The 12,729-nt window shown below is 37.1% G+C and overlaps 2 protein-coding genes and 2 pseudogenes across 3 annotated transcripts; all 4 read right to left on the reverse strand.

Moving 5' to 3' along the window:
- Window positions 1-54: 54 nt before the first annotated feature.
- Window positions 55-4,533, reverse strand: LOC147521196 (purple acid phosphatase 8-like). Its single transcript, XM_086596666.1, has 7 exons — window positions 4,303-4,533; window positions 1,691-1,847; window positions 1,484-1,591; window positions 1,250-1,377; window positions 753-881; window positions 587-654; window positions 55-428 (listed from the first exon to the last, which is right to left on the reverse strand). The coding sequence occupies exons 1-7, from the start codon at window positions 4,468-4,470 to the stop codon at window positions 215-217; spliced, it is 972 nt and encodes a 323-aa protein (XP_086452792.1). The 5' UTR covers window positions 4,471-4,533; the 3' UTR covers window positions 55-214.
- A 1,104-nt stretch (window positions 4,534-5,637) lies between these two features.
- Window positions 5,638-6,669, reverse strand: LOC147521197 (putative glutathione S-transferase parC; annotated as a pseudogene). Its single transcript, XR_015215555.1, has 2 exons — window positions 6,293-6,669; window positions 5,638-6,172 (listed from the first exon to the last, which is right to left on the reverse strand). The product of XR_015215555.1 is annotated as a putative glutathione S-transferase parC (transcript).
- A 1,359-nt stretch (window positions 6,670-8,028) lies between these two features.
- On the reverse strand, window positions 8,029-8,986 carry LOC147521198 (autophagy protein 5 pseudogene; annotated as a pseudogene).
- A 2,131-nt stretch (window positions 8,987-11,117) lies between these two features.
- On the reverse strand, window positions 11,118-12,165 carry LOC147521199 (putative glutathione S-transferase parC). Its single transcript, XM_086596959.1, has 2 exons — window positions 11,778-12,165; window positions 11,118-11,653 (listed from the first exon to the last, which is right to left on the reverse strand). The coding sequence occupies exons 1-2, from the start codon at window positions 12,093-12,095 to the stop codon at window positions 11,309-11,311; spliced, it is 663 nt and encodes a 220-aa protein (XP_086453085.1). The 5' UTR covers window positions 12,096-12,165; the 3' UTR covers window positions 11,118-11,308.
- Window positions 12,166-12,729: the final 564 nt, after the last annotated feature.

Genomic DNA, 12,729 nt, shown 5'->3' on the forward strand with positions numbered 1-12,729 from the left:
CTAATGGGCAGGAGGATGAAATTGCAGTAATATTAGTTGAAAAGCGCTATAGAGTTCAGTTGAAAAACATGGTGTTAACTAAAAGAGTCTTCGGCCTGCAAAATTTTCATACTGTGACAGTGTGACTTGTGCCGATGAACAAAGTTGAATACCAAAATACAGAAGAAGTTTTACAGATGTTATGAATTTTGATTGAGCAAGTTGTAGATGTCATCTATGTCGCAGAGTAAAGCTGTTTGAAGCTGTTCCATGAGTACAGAAGGTTTCCGAAAACATCATAGAATTCAATCTTGGCGATGTTGTCTGTCAATTGTATGGACATGAAACCTTGTCCATCATAGAAGAAGTTCACATGGTCTTCATTCCAGCTTTTAATGTCGCCCCTCCATGCCTTTGAGCCAGCTCCACTTGTTAGAAGTTGGATAGGACTGCAAGAATAAGCCAACCCCGCAAGTAAAATTAATTATTTGTTCTTGTGTTCTGTTATGTGTTATGTGTGTGAGTGTGATTGTGTGTGTGTGTGTGTGTGTTTCTTGTTATTTTATTTGCTTATATCAAAGTCAGATCTTACTGAGTTCAATCTTACCTGCTTCTGCTACTGATGTGTTCCAAGCAATGGTCATGTCCATTGATGTAAAAATCCACGTTGTAGGTCTGAAGATACATTGTAGGATATACATAGTGAAGATAGATAGTGTACCTTCTCCTCAAAATTAACCGAACTGGTAATACTTAATTAGTAATTTGATTACCTTGAGGATTGGGAGGAGCTGATCAACAAGCTCTGGGGTATCGCCATGGACCCCAATGCTTCTGATTGTATGGTGACCAACCACAATCTTCCATTTCGATGTTGAATCTCTTAATGCCGATTCAACATCCTGCAGCATCAACTGTCACTAGTGAATAACTAATGGTGTTTCTCTTGTTTTCCAGTGGTTCTTGTTGCATTTCGATGCATTCATTCTTTAAAAGAAATGAATGCATGATGCCATGCAGTTGATCTAGATTCTAGAGGTTTTAAGTTTTAACCATTTAAAGATAAGCTTGTTGGGTGTTAATGCACCATTTGAGCTTCCAATGTAGCAGGTGCCGACTAGCAAAGTCTAAAACTTTTGGGTGATAATACCAGGGCCAGCATCAAAGAGTTAATAATCTCATTTAAAATTGGCTTGCCAATCAAAAAAAAAAACTTCCAATGTAAATGAGGCAGTTACCCATTCAAATTTTGTAATTGTCCTAAAATTACCTTGAGGATTTTTGCAAGGTACTGCTTTCTTGGATTCACACCACTCCAGTCATACGTATGGTCTTTTGGGTTTGTGAAGTAGTGGTCCACAAATGGAGTTGTATCGACGAAAAAAACTTCCACGAGTTCTAGTATAACATAAATGATCTGAATTAAGTTCTTAAACTTCGTTGTGATATTAAAATAGAGTAAGAAAACTTACAAAATACATTAGAGCTTAAATGAAATGTATACCTGTATCAAGAACAAATGATCTCAGACAAAGCCATCGTTGATCGATCTTTCTTAGTACATCACTCAACTGTGCTTCTACATTACCTCTATAGTCATGGTTGCCTAAAACTGCAACACTAATATTGATTAGGAAAAAAAATGGAAAACATGAATAATTATCACTACTCACTACAATCAGGAGTCAGGATATAGCAAAGTCCAACTTACCACTATACCATGGCTTTTGCAAGCTCTCAGCGGTATATATACTGCTAAATGATTCCTCAAATGCTAGATCGTCTACGCCAGTCAATCCGCTATTGTAAAAATTATCACCAGTTGAGATGACAAAATCTACATCAAGTCTCTGTCCGATCCTTCCCATCTGTAATAAACGAGTTATTTCCTAATTCCATAACGAGAAACCTCTTTGAGAAATGAACCATTGCTTAGCAATTTCTTGCGTCCATTTGTTTTCCATTAGGAGAAACCTCCATTTAATTTACCTACAAATTACAAACTACCTAGATGGGCTTGGAACATGGACCTCGGTGTCATGTGGGCCTGTACTATGGGTTTGGATCATGGAGCTGTATAATTAGATCTTATATGGGCTTTAAACCATGAAACCTGTCATGTGATGTACTGATGTAGAATTGTAGACTAACCACTCCTCGACAACCTTCCCCCAGTAACCACCTTCCCTAGTTGATCACAAGGCCCAAAATTTCGATATCAGTTAATATATCGGTGTACCTAAAACCGAGATATATCGAATATATCGGATATCTCGGTTTTTTGGTGACCAGTCTAAAGTTTCTAAAATATCGGATATCTCACCTATATATCTCGATTTTCGCCGATATATCTCGGATATTTCGGATATTTCGAAAATTTCAATATTAAGTTATTAATAATTGGTCAAAAAATCAACTGATATATATCGATTATCTCGGAAATATCGATTATATCAGCGATATAAACTTTCATATCGGAAATTCCGATATATATCGGAAAAAAAAAGAATTCAATATTCGGTGGATATATGTCGGAAATATCGATATCGGTGTACCAATTTACCGAGATATATCGACAAGATATCAGATATCTCGGCGATATTTTGGGCCATGGTTGATCAAAGCAAGGAGCAGCTGGAAATCTCGAAAGATTCCCCCCCACCCCATGATTTGAACTTTTGAAGACTTGTTACTTTTCTTAAGAAGGGGTTAAGATATACGGCATTGTCTCACAAAATTATATAAAATTTTCGTATTGGGGGATAAAACCAAATAACCAATATAAAATGGCATTTTAGCATACCTCACTGCAATGTATAATTTGAAAGCGACCTGTATTTACAAGTTATCCATCCTAGCCATTAGAATATGAAAAGGAATCGTCTAATTAGTTTTATTGTAATTATAATATACCATGCATGCATTGGTTTGGTAAAGATACCCCCACCACTTGGAGCCTAACCCCTTGCATTATTTGTTCTTCAGATTATTCTTTTTTACTTTAAATATTGTTCTATTCCTAACAAACAATTATGGAACTGCTACGATCCCGACTAACCAAAACCTATGGCTATATAATAAAATCTCGGAATTTTTCAGAAGTTTCCGAGAGTACTCTATCAGAATTTGATGTACGTCTCTTTAATTAGCATCATGAAAAAGTAGATAATGTATGTCTATGGGTTTAATGCTGTATTAGATCATGAAAAAGATATAGAAAACTAAATAAAGAGCCGCAGCCCACCAGTACGTATGGTATGTTCTCGGAGTCATCCACAACATTCATCAATCAAGTGTCAATGTAACTTGCACATAAAAAATAAATAAATAATATAACATATTCAAAATTTCAAATAGGATATAGTCATTTTTTAAAAAATAGATATTTAAGTTAACTTAAAATAAATACGTAAATAAAATTTCACCTAGAAAATGAATTAAAACTTAATGTCTGGTAGTTATGAAGTCATCACTATAAAAATCATCTCCACAAAATTTCAATTTATTTGGAAACCTCCACAAAACCATAAAACTACTTTTTAGAGAATGACTTATATATATATATATATATATATATATATATATATATATATATATATATATATATAAGTCCTCAGTTCATTATATATTTTTTGTGAATGAGATATACATATTCACAAAAAATTAGTCCTCAGTTCATTTTGTAAGTTCATTTTTATGAGTGGAGTAACTTTGGAGTCGCTATAAGGTGGAGTTCATATAACCATCCCCATATATATATATATATATATATAGATAGATAGATAGAAGTAGGTTCGTTGCTCTATGATGATGAAAATATTCAGATAATTGTAACTCTGCTCATCATCACAATGTTGTTGCTAAATTCCCTAATGTCACGATTAGCTGCTTCCATCTACACAAAGGATCCCTCATTATACCATAATAATTATTTTTCATTCTCCTATAAATACACGTTACACATTCAAAATATTCGACAATTAGTACATACGAACGTACTATAAAAATAGGCTTGTACTCTGTTATTTCTTTTATAAGCTACTTTGTTACCATATTTGAACAAATTAGCCCTATTGTGTTGGCTCATGGATTAGAACGTTTTTTTTTTCTTGAAAAAGTTCTTTAATTATTTCAATGGCCAATTAATTAGAAAATTTTATTTTCTTTATGCCAACTAAAAAGATTCTTGAGATATTATGTGGAAATACTACTTGTCTTATACTTCGATCACTTCACTTCACTTTGGTCACACTGATTCGAAAATATGTTTTCACGAAATCGAATAACAAAATTGATCTTATAAAAGAAAGAGAGAGAATTGACCTGAAATGCAACTTGAGATTGGTTATATGCTCCTTTTCTACCCCAGTCTCCAACAACTAAGAAGCTCAGTGAGCCATCAGCTTTAGTTTGTTGTTGCAGTCTCTGAAGATCATCACCAGAACTAAATGAGACCAAGCACATAACCAGGAAGAGAAAGCACAGAGCCATGGTTTGAGAATGAAGCTAGAAAAAGCTGGGTGATATCATATGAAATTGCGAGGGCATCTCATACGCATGTTTAAATACAGTGTGTAGTGTGTCCTTATTATAGAAAGGTGGCAATGCATGAGTGGATATCAAGTCACTGAAGCATATAAATGGGTCCCCGCATAAGAATTTCTTATGATTCTCTCCACGTGTCCGGCTGGACATTGTGTCAGTGGTGGATAATGTCTGATTTCCGCGGGTTCCACCTTAGATTGCCCTAATTATTATGGATGACTTTTCCAATTTAGGCAAAGAAGATGAATATCCAATTCACTGTACGATTTTCCGATATGGATTACTTTCGAGATAAAACGGCTGCAATGCGGCATGCACTACCACGATACCGATATAGTTTTGCATTGTAACGTCACTTTTGTAGAATTTGACTATTTGTATGTGTATTTGGTCATATTTACTTTACAAGTTACGAGTGGAGATTGTGAAGTTGAGATTATTTCGTTATGGGCAGAACTAGTTCAATAATGCACCATATCCAAAGACACTAGATAGGGGACAAGGCATGCGCAACTGCTGATCTCCAGTCTTTCTGGGAATAAATAAAGAGAAAGCAGGCAGTTCCGGTGAGCTGTGAAGATCAGTTTGAGATAAGGAAATCGAAGTACGTGGACTCAACAAATTATCTCTATGTTCTGTTGCTACTGTGTCCAATAATGTAAGGAGAACTGTTATTTTGTCTTGCATTCTCAAATGCATGTTCGGAAACGAATGGATTCAAAGGACAAAAACACTTATTTAGTTCAATGACAGCCCGTCAAGAACACTTACTGAATAGATATGATGGATACTGATTCCAAATTGGCGATCGATGGTCCTCTTAGAACAGCACACCATAATGCATGGCAATGTGGTCGTTGTTCCAAGATTTCTATATATGTTCTCAGTCTCTCAGGACCAACTGATTTAATATTATTTACACAATAGTAATTCGAATTACAGAGAGTATACTTGGAAAGTTGGAAATTTTATTGAGTAGCCAAATACAGTGACTTCTAAAAGTGCTGTTTTGTGGTTTGTGGTGCTCAAGTCACTTGAATGTTTTGAGAACTTCCACGATTGAGCATATTAGTATTAATAACCTTCAACTGAGGAAAAAAAATGAGTGGCATATACACCATTGGAACTTGGTATTATGTTATTATCCAGCACAAGTACATTATTTATGTTGTTCAGCTCAATAAGAGAACAAAATCAGTAAGCAACAAAACAGAGTGAAATGGAAAAGACGGATAGGAAGAAGAAGAAGAACAAGAAATTCTCTTCTCTATCCTTTCCTCTAAATCAAGAGAAATAAGAGATTACTACTCAAGGCCAAGCATCTTCCTCAGCAGGCCAACAAACTCGTAGACTTTCGTTGGTTCAGGATAACCACTCGCAACACTCTCCCTCTCAAGGCATTTTTAATCCAAGCTGAGATTTTGGGACACTCATCCTCCACCTTGAAATTTCCATATTGCTCATAAGCATAAAACCAAGCGGTAATAGGGATTGCTAATATGTCCACAAACCCAAAGCTATCTCCTCCAAAGTACTCCTTCTCACCAAGAGCTCCCTCTAGCACTTTCAAGATTTCTATGAATTCTTTCTTGGCTACCTCAACTTCCTCTCCTTTGCTCCTCCATATCTTACTTCCACCATCAAATAACTGCATTAAATGTAAGTGACCTTGGATCAACACCACATTCATAATTAAAAACAATAGACTTCAAATTGATTATGAACATTTAAATTTAAAAAAAAAAGGGAAAAACAGGGAACAACAAACCTTTTTGTCAACATAATCCGCCCAGAACCTAGCAGTAGCACGCCCATATGCGCATGGAGGGAGCAGTGAAGGGGTTGGCCAGGTATCCTCAATGTAGCTAACTATGATAGTGGACTCATTAACAGCCTTACCATTGTGCACCAAAACAGGCACTTTTTTATATATAGGGTTTGATTTAAGCAACAACTCACTCTTTTCGCCTAACAAGTCCTCCTGTCTTGCCTCAAATTCAACACCTTTCTCAGCCAATGCAATCTTTGCTCTCAATGCAAATGGACTAACCCAGAAATCCAACAAGATAACCTCGTCCTTCGACATATTCTCTCTCGATAGTTCTTTTTCTAGCTCTTTGTATCTAGTATGTATGTGATGGTAAATAACACTTGTCCAGTCGTTTTTATAGGGGGGCTTAGGAGCTCTTCGTTTTATTTGAAAATTTGAAAATTGGTGCTAATCATTCTAGGTGAAATTTACGAAGTATCCTTCTTGGGTCCTCCGCTGACATTGCACTTCTCACACTCCAATGACAGCAATTTGTGGCGCATTAGATCCACCAAGGAGGCAAAGACGAACAGCTTGTGAACAAAATAACCTAGTTTGTTTATGCTATTGTGTGTACGGAGTACGGACTACTAAGAAGTTTGTACTCTAGTTTTGCATTTCCCAATTGTGGAAATAACATTATATTTTACTTGTTTATTTAATATTATACCAGCAGTCCAGAGATTTGATTAAACTCGGCAGAATATGCCCGATAAAAACAAGGAGAACCACCCATTACCACACTTTTAGGCACTCCTCGGGCTATAGATGGATCTAAGAACAAAGAGAACCACCCATTACCACACTTTTTAGGCACTCCTGGCTATAGATGGATCTAAGGGGTGTGTGTGGGAGCAGCCTCACCCCCAAAGATTTGTAAAAGTCATATAATGTGTTAGAAAAATAGCTAGACTATAAAGATTCGCATCCCAATTTTTTTACAGAAGCTCCATTACCGTTCCGTCCCTGCCTCGGCCCCTTAGCAAAGTATCTCGTTATTCTCACGTTCTCATTGGTACATTTACGAGTCTGCCTAAAAGCACAAGAGACAAAATCGGAGATTTCATGCCTAATGTTACAAAACATGAAGTTCCGGCTTTAAGGACAATCAGTACTTAGCGTCTGACACAACTACAGATGCGAACATTGGCGGGTGTCCGGTTTGAGCCCTTGGCTCCCGAGTCCAGACTCATGCATTTTAACTTCCTTTACTATAAAGTGGCTGATTAAGCTTAATCGAATCTGTTCATAAATCAAATTTGCTATAAGCACGTAGGAAACTAAACCTGTTCTAAGGAACTAACTGCCCAAAAACTAATAAGGAAGTTTGCGTTAAAGATTTTCGAAATTCAAATAGATCACTACAGTGTAAAACAAGGACAATGCTCAGGTAAAGCAAGGATGATTCTTGAGATTGTTCCGAGATGTCTTGTGATTGGACTTGTAATGTTACTTAAGTCATCATACTAATCCTTCGACCTAGTCACTCTGCAGGAAAGAAATTCATTGCTTTTTGCATATCGTCTAATTTTGTGCCATTCCAAAGCAGTGAAGTGTATGATTTCTATACCACTGTACAACCGAACAATCTGTACATTTTTCCACATCAAATGTAATATGATAGTGGAGTTAGTATGAAAAATTAAACAATATACCAGATTCCTTGGATGACGAAACATACTGAAGTGGGCCTGTCACCAAATCTTGTCCGGATCTTGCGCAACTCGAATACAAACACAGATATGAAGATAGTATTCAGGATTCATCAAGTTGCTGACCACCCAACTGAAGGGAATGTCCCATTTGGGTTCAATTCCTTGAATACGTATGAGCTTAATTTCACTCGGTTCCCTTCCTCTAGCGCTACCAAGGTTCTCTGGATCTTTGCTAGACAAAGTACTCTCTGGTGATTTTGCACCATCCTCTAGTTCAATTCTTGACATCTCTTCATCAATTGAAGGCTCATCTTCGAAGAATTCAGCAGTAGTAGAGTTTTAATGGCATCAGATAAAGTAAAGATTTTACCTGCAGGACACAGCAGCACTTGGTATTAGATGATCTAACTAACATACGTAAGTACATGATACATAGGCCAATGACAAAGTAAGCCGACACCTTTCTATTGCATATAATCAAAAAAGTTATATTCACTAATCACTCTCAACTAGTCAACAAGTCAGGAAACAGAAACGTAGACTGTTTGGTTTAAACGTTCATCCCATGCTTTTAGAAAAATCCATAGAAAATAGGGTTAGTTAGGGATAACCCACCCCCCCCACCCAGTTGCAAGATCCAATGGCTACGAGATAAAGTTTCTTTTTCACGTGAAGAAGCATTACCGTTGGATCTTGCAAATTGGGGGCGGGGGGGGCAATTATAAATAAAAAATATGCTGCAAGTTAAATTTGTTCACACTAGCATTTAAATGACAAAGAACATGAACTTACCTTCATCCTTGTGCATCTCCACAGGTCTGTTTAAGTAGGAGATTCTGTCCCAACTGTCAATGTGGGGTACATCTTCTAAATCATCTACATCCTCCTCAATACTCCGGATGTACAATCGAACAGGAATTCTGCCTGACCAGACCCCAAATAATAAAAGAACTGAAAAGCAGAAAGGAGAGAAAAAAAACTCCCAAGCAATTGCCATGTGAAATTTTGTAGAGGTTGGAAAAGGGGGGACTAAGCAGCTCAAAAAATTGAAAGCAACAAATTACTGTGGAATTCTAAATGAAAAAAAAAATGAACAATAGCAAATGGCCCTATTATCTCAGCAGTGATAAAATATAACCATACAGTAGCCACAAATTATCAAAGTTCGAAGGTATAGAATTGTTCAACTGCCACAATGACTACAGAACTACTGTCATATGCTTTGGGGATGACAAATGTTGCAGCTAAAGTACGAAATCAAGTTAGAGAACCATCACAAAAAATATAACTTAAAATGAATAGATAGTGAAACCTGTATACAATGCACTTAAAAGCATATATGTAACAGAGTTTCAAAGGAAAGTAAGAGGGTTATGATTATCTAAATAGGCCATCCGAATTGCGTCCGTATTATTGTCTTTATGTGTGTAATCTAAGATGAAGGAGGGCTGGGAATAAGAGACTTGAAAACAGCAAACAAAGCAGCAAATCTGAAGCAAGTATGGCAGATAGCAAGTAATAAGGAAACTATTTGGGTTAAGTGGGTGAAGAAGAACTTAATAAAGCAAAAGAGGTTCTGGGAAATGAAAATACCAACTGATTGTTCCTGGAGCTGGAGGAACGTACTGAAGTTAAGAACTGAAGCGTCGAATCTGATTTTGTATAAGATCGGAGATGGAAGGAACACAAACCTGTGGCACGACCCTTGGCATCCAGCAGGAATACTTAGAGACAAGTTCCCACAAGTATTACGATATGCTTCCATAGGTAACTTTAATACTAAAGTATCGAACTTAATAGAGAATGGAAACTGGGCTGTTCCACAGCACATCAGAATACATATGAATGAGATAGTGACGATGATGGAAGAGGAGGTGGAGATTGAAGGGGGAGATGATAGTGTGGTATGGAAGGAGACATTCACAGGAGAGTTCACGCTAAAGGACACTTACGATAGCTTAAGGAATGTTAGGCAGACGCCAGCTTGGCAAGGCTTAATTTGGTACAGTATGTTTAAATACAGTATGTAGTGTGTCCTTACTATAGAAAGGTGGCAATGTATGAGTGGATATCAAGTCACTGAAGCATATAAATGGGTCCCACCCGCATAAGAATTTCTTATGATTCTCTCCACGTGTCCGGCTGGACATTGTGTCAGTGGTGGATAATGTCTGATTTCCGCGGGTTCCACCTTAGATTGCCCTAATTATTATGGATGACTTTTCCAATTTAGGCAAAGAAGATGAATATCCAATTCACTGTACGATTTTCCGATATTGATTACTTTCGAGATAAAACGGCTGCAATGCGGCATGCACTACCACGATACCGATATAGTTTTGCATTGTAACGTCACTTTTGTAGAATTTGACTATTTGTATGTATATTTGGTCATATTTACTTTACAAGTTACGAGTGGAGATTGTGAAGTTGAGATTATTTCGTTATGGGCAGAACTTCAAACATTACTAGTTCAATAATGCACCATATCCAAAGACACTAGATAGGGGACAAGGCATGCGCAGTTGCTGATCTCCAGTCTTTCTGGGAATAAATAAAGAGAAAGCAGGCAGTTCCGGTGAGCTGTGAAGATCAGTTTGAGATAAGGAAATCGAAGTACGTGGACTCAACAAATTATCTCTATGTTCTGTTGCTACTGTGTCCAATAATGTAAGGAGAACTGTTGGCTTTGTCTTGCATTCTCAAATGCATGTTCGGAAACGAATGAATTCAAAGGACAAAAACACTTATTTAGTTCAATGACAGCCCGTCAAGAACACTTACTGAATAGATATGATGGATACTGATTCCAAATTGGCGATGGATGGTCCTCTTAGAACAGCACACCATAATGCATGGCAATGTGGTCGTTGTTCCAAGATTTCTATATATGTTCTCAGTCTCTCAGGACCAACTGAATTAATATTATTTACACAATAGTAATTCGAATTACAGAGAGTATACTTGGAAAGTTGGAAATTTTATTGAGTAGCCAAATACAGTGACTTCTAAAAGTGCTGTTTTGTGGTTTGTGGTGCTCAAGTCACTTGAATGTTTTGAGAACTTCCACGATTGAGCATATTAGTATTAATAACCTTCAACTGAGGGAAAAAAAAATGAGTGGCATATACACCATTGGAACTTGGTATTATGTTATTATCCAGCACAAGTACATTATTTATGTTGTTCAGCTCAATAAGAGAACAAAATCAGTAAGCAACAAAACAGAGTGAAATGGAAAAGACGGATAGGAAGAAGAAGAAGAACAAGAAATTCTCTTCTCTATCCTTTCCTCTAAATCAAGAGAAATAAGAGATTACTACTCAAGGCCAATCACCTTCCTCAGCAGGCCAACAAACTCGTAGACTTTCGTTGGTTCAGGATAACCACTCGCAACACTCTCCCTCTCAAGGCATTTTTTAATCCAAGCTGAGATTTTGGGACTCTCATCCTCCACCTTGAAATTTCCATATTGCTCATAAGCATAAAACCAAGCGGTAATAGGGATTGCTAATATGTCCACAAACCCAAAGCTATCTCCTCCAAAGTACTCCTTCTCACCAAGAGCTCCCTCTAGCACTTTCAAGATTTCTATGAATTCTTTCTTGGCTACCTCAACTTCCTCTCCTTTGCTCCTCCATATCTTACTTCCACCATCAAATAACTGCATTAAATGTAAGTGACCTTGGATCAACACCACATTCATAATTAAAACAATAGACTTCAAATTGATTATGAACATTTAAATTAAAAAAAAAAAAAAAGGAAAAACAGGGGGAACAACAAACCTTTTTGTCAACATAATCCGCCCAGAACCTAGCAGTAGCACGCCCATATGCGCATGGAGGGAGCAGTGAAGGGGTTGGCCAGGTATCCTCAATGTAGCTAACTATGATAGTGGACTCATTAACAGCCTTACCATTGTGCACCAAAACAGGCACTTTTTTATATATAGGGTTTGATTTAAGCAACAACTCACTCTTTTCGCCTAACAAGTCCTCCTGTCTTGCCTCAAATTCAACACCTTTCTCAGCCAATGCAATCTTTGCTCTCAATGCAAATGGACTAACCCAGAAATCCAACAAGATAACCTCGTCCTTCGACATATTCTCTCTCGATAGTTCTTTTTCTAGCTCTTTGTATCTAGTATGTATGTGATGGTAAATAACACTTGTCCAGTCGTTTTTATAGGGGGGCTTAGGAGCTCTTCGTTTTATTTGAAAATTTGAAAATTTGAAAATTGGTGCTAATCATTCTAGGTGAAATTTACGAAGTATCCTTCTTGGGTCCTCCGCTGACATTGCACTTCTCACACTCCAATGACAGCAAATTGTGGCACATTAGATCCACCAAGGAGGCAAAGACGAACAGCTTGTGAACAAAAAAACCTAGTTTGTTTATGCTATTGTGTGTACGAACTACTAAGAAGTTTGTACTCTAGTTTTGCATTTCCCAATTGTGGAAATAACATTATATTTTACTTGTTTATTTAATATTATACGCAGCAGTCCAGAGATTTGATTAAACTCGGCAGAATCTGCCCGATAAAAACAAGGAGAACCACCCATTACCACATTTTTGAGAGCAGCCTCACCCCCAAATATTTGTAAAAGTCATATAATGTGTTAGAAAAATAGCTAGACTATAAAGATTCGCATCCCAATTTTTTTACTTACAGTCTGACACAACTACAGATGCGAACATTGGCGGGTGTCCTAAGGTTTGAGCCCTTGGCTCCCG

Source organism: Coptis chinensis, chromosome 1 (genome assembly GCF_015680905.1).
Source record: "Coptis chinensis isolate HL-2020 chromosome 1, ASM1568090v1, whole genome shotgun sequence".
Classification (NCBI taxonomy): Eukaryota; Viridiplantae; Streptophyta; class Magnoliopsida; order Ranunculales; family Ranunculaceae; genus Coptis; species Coptis chinensis.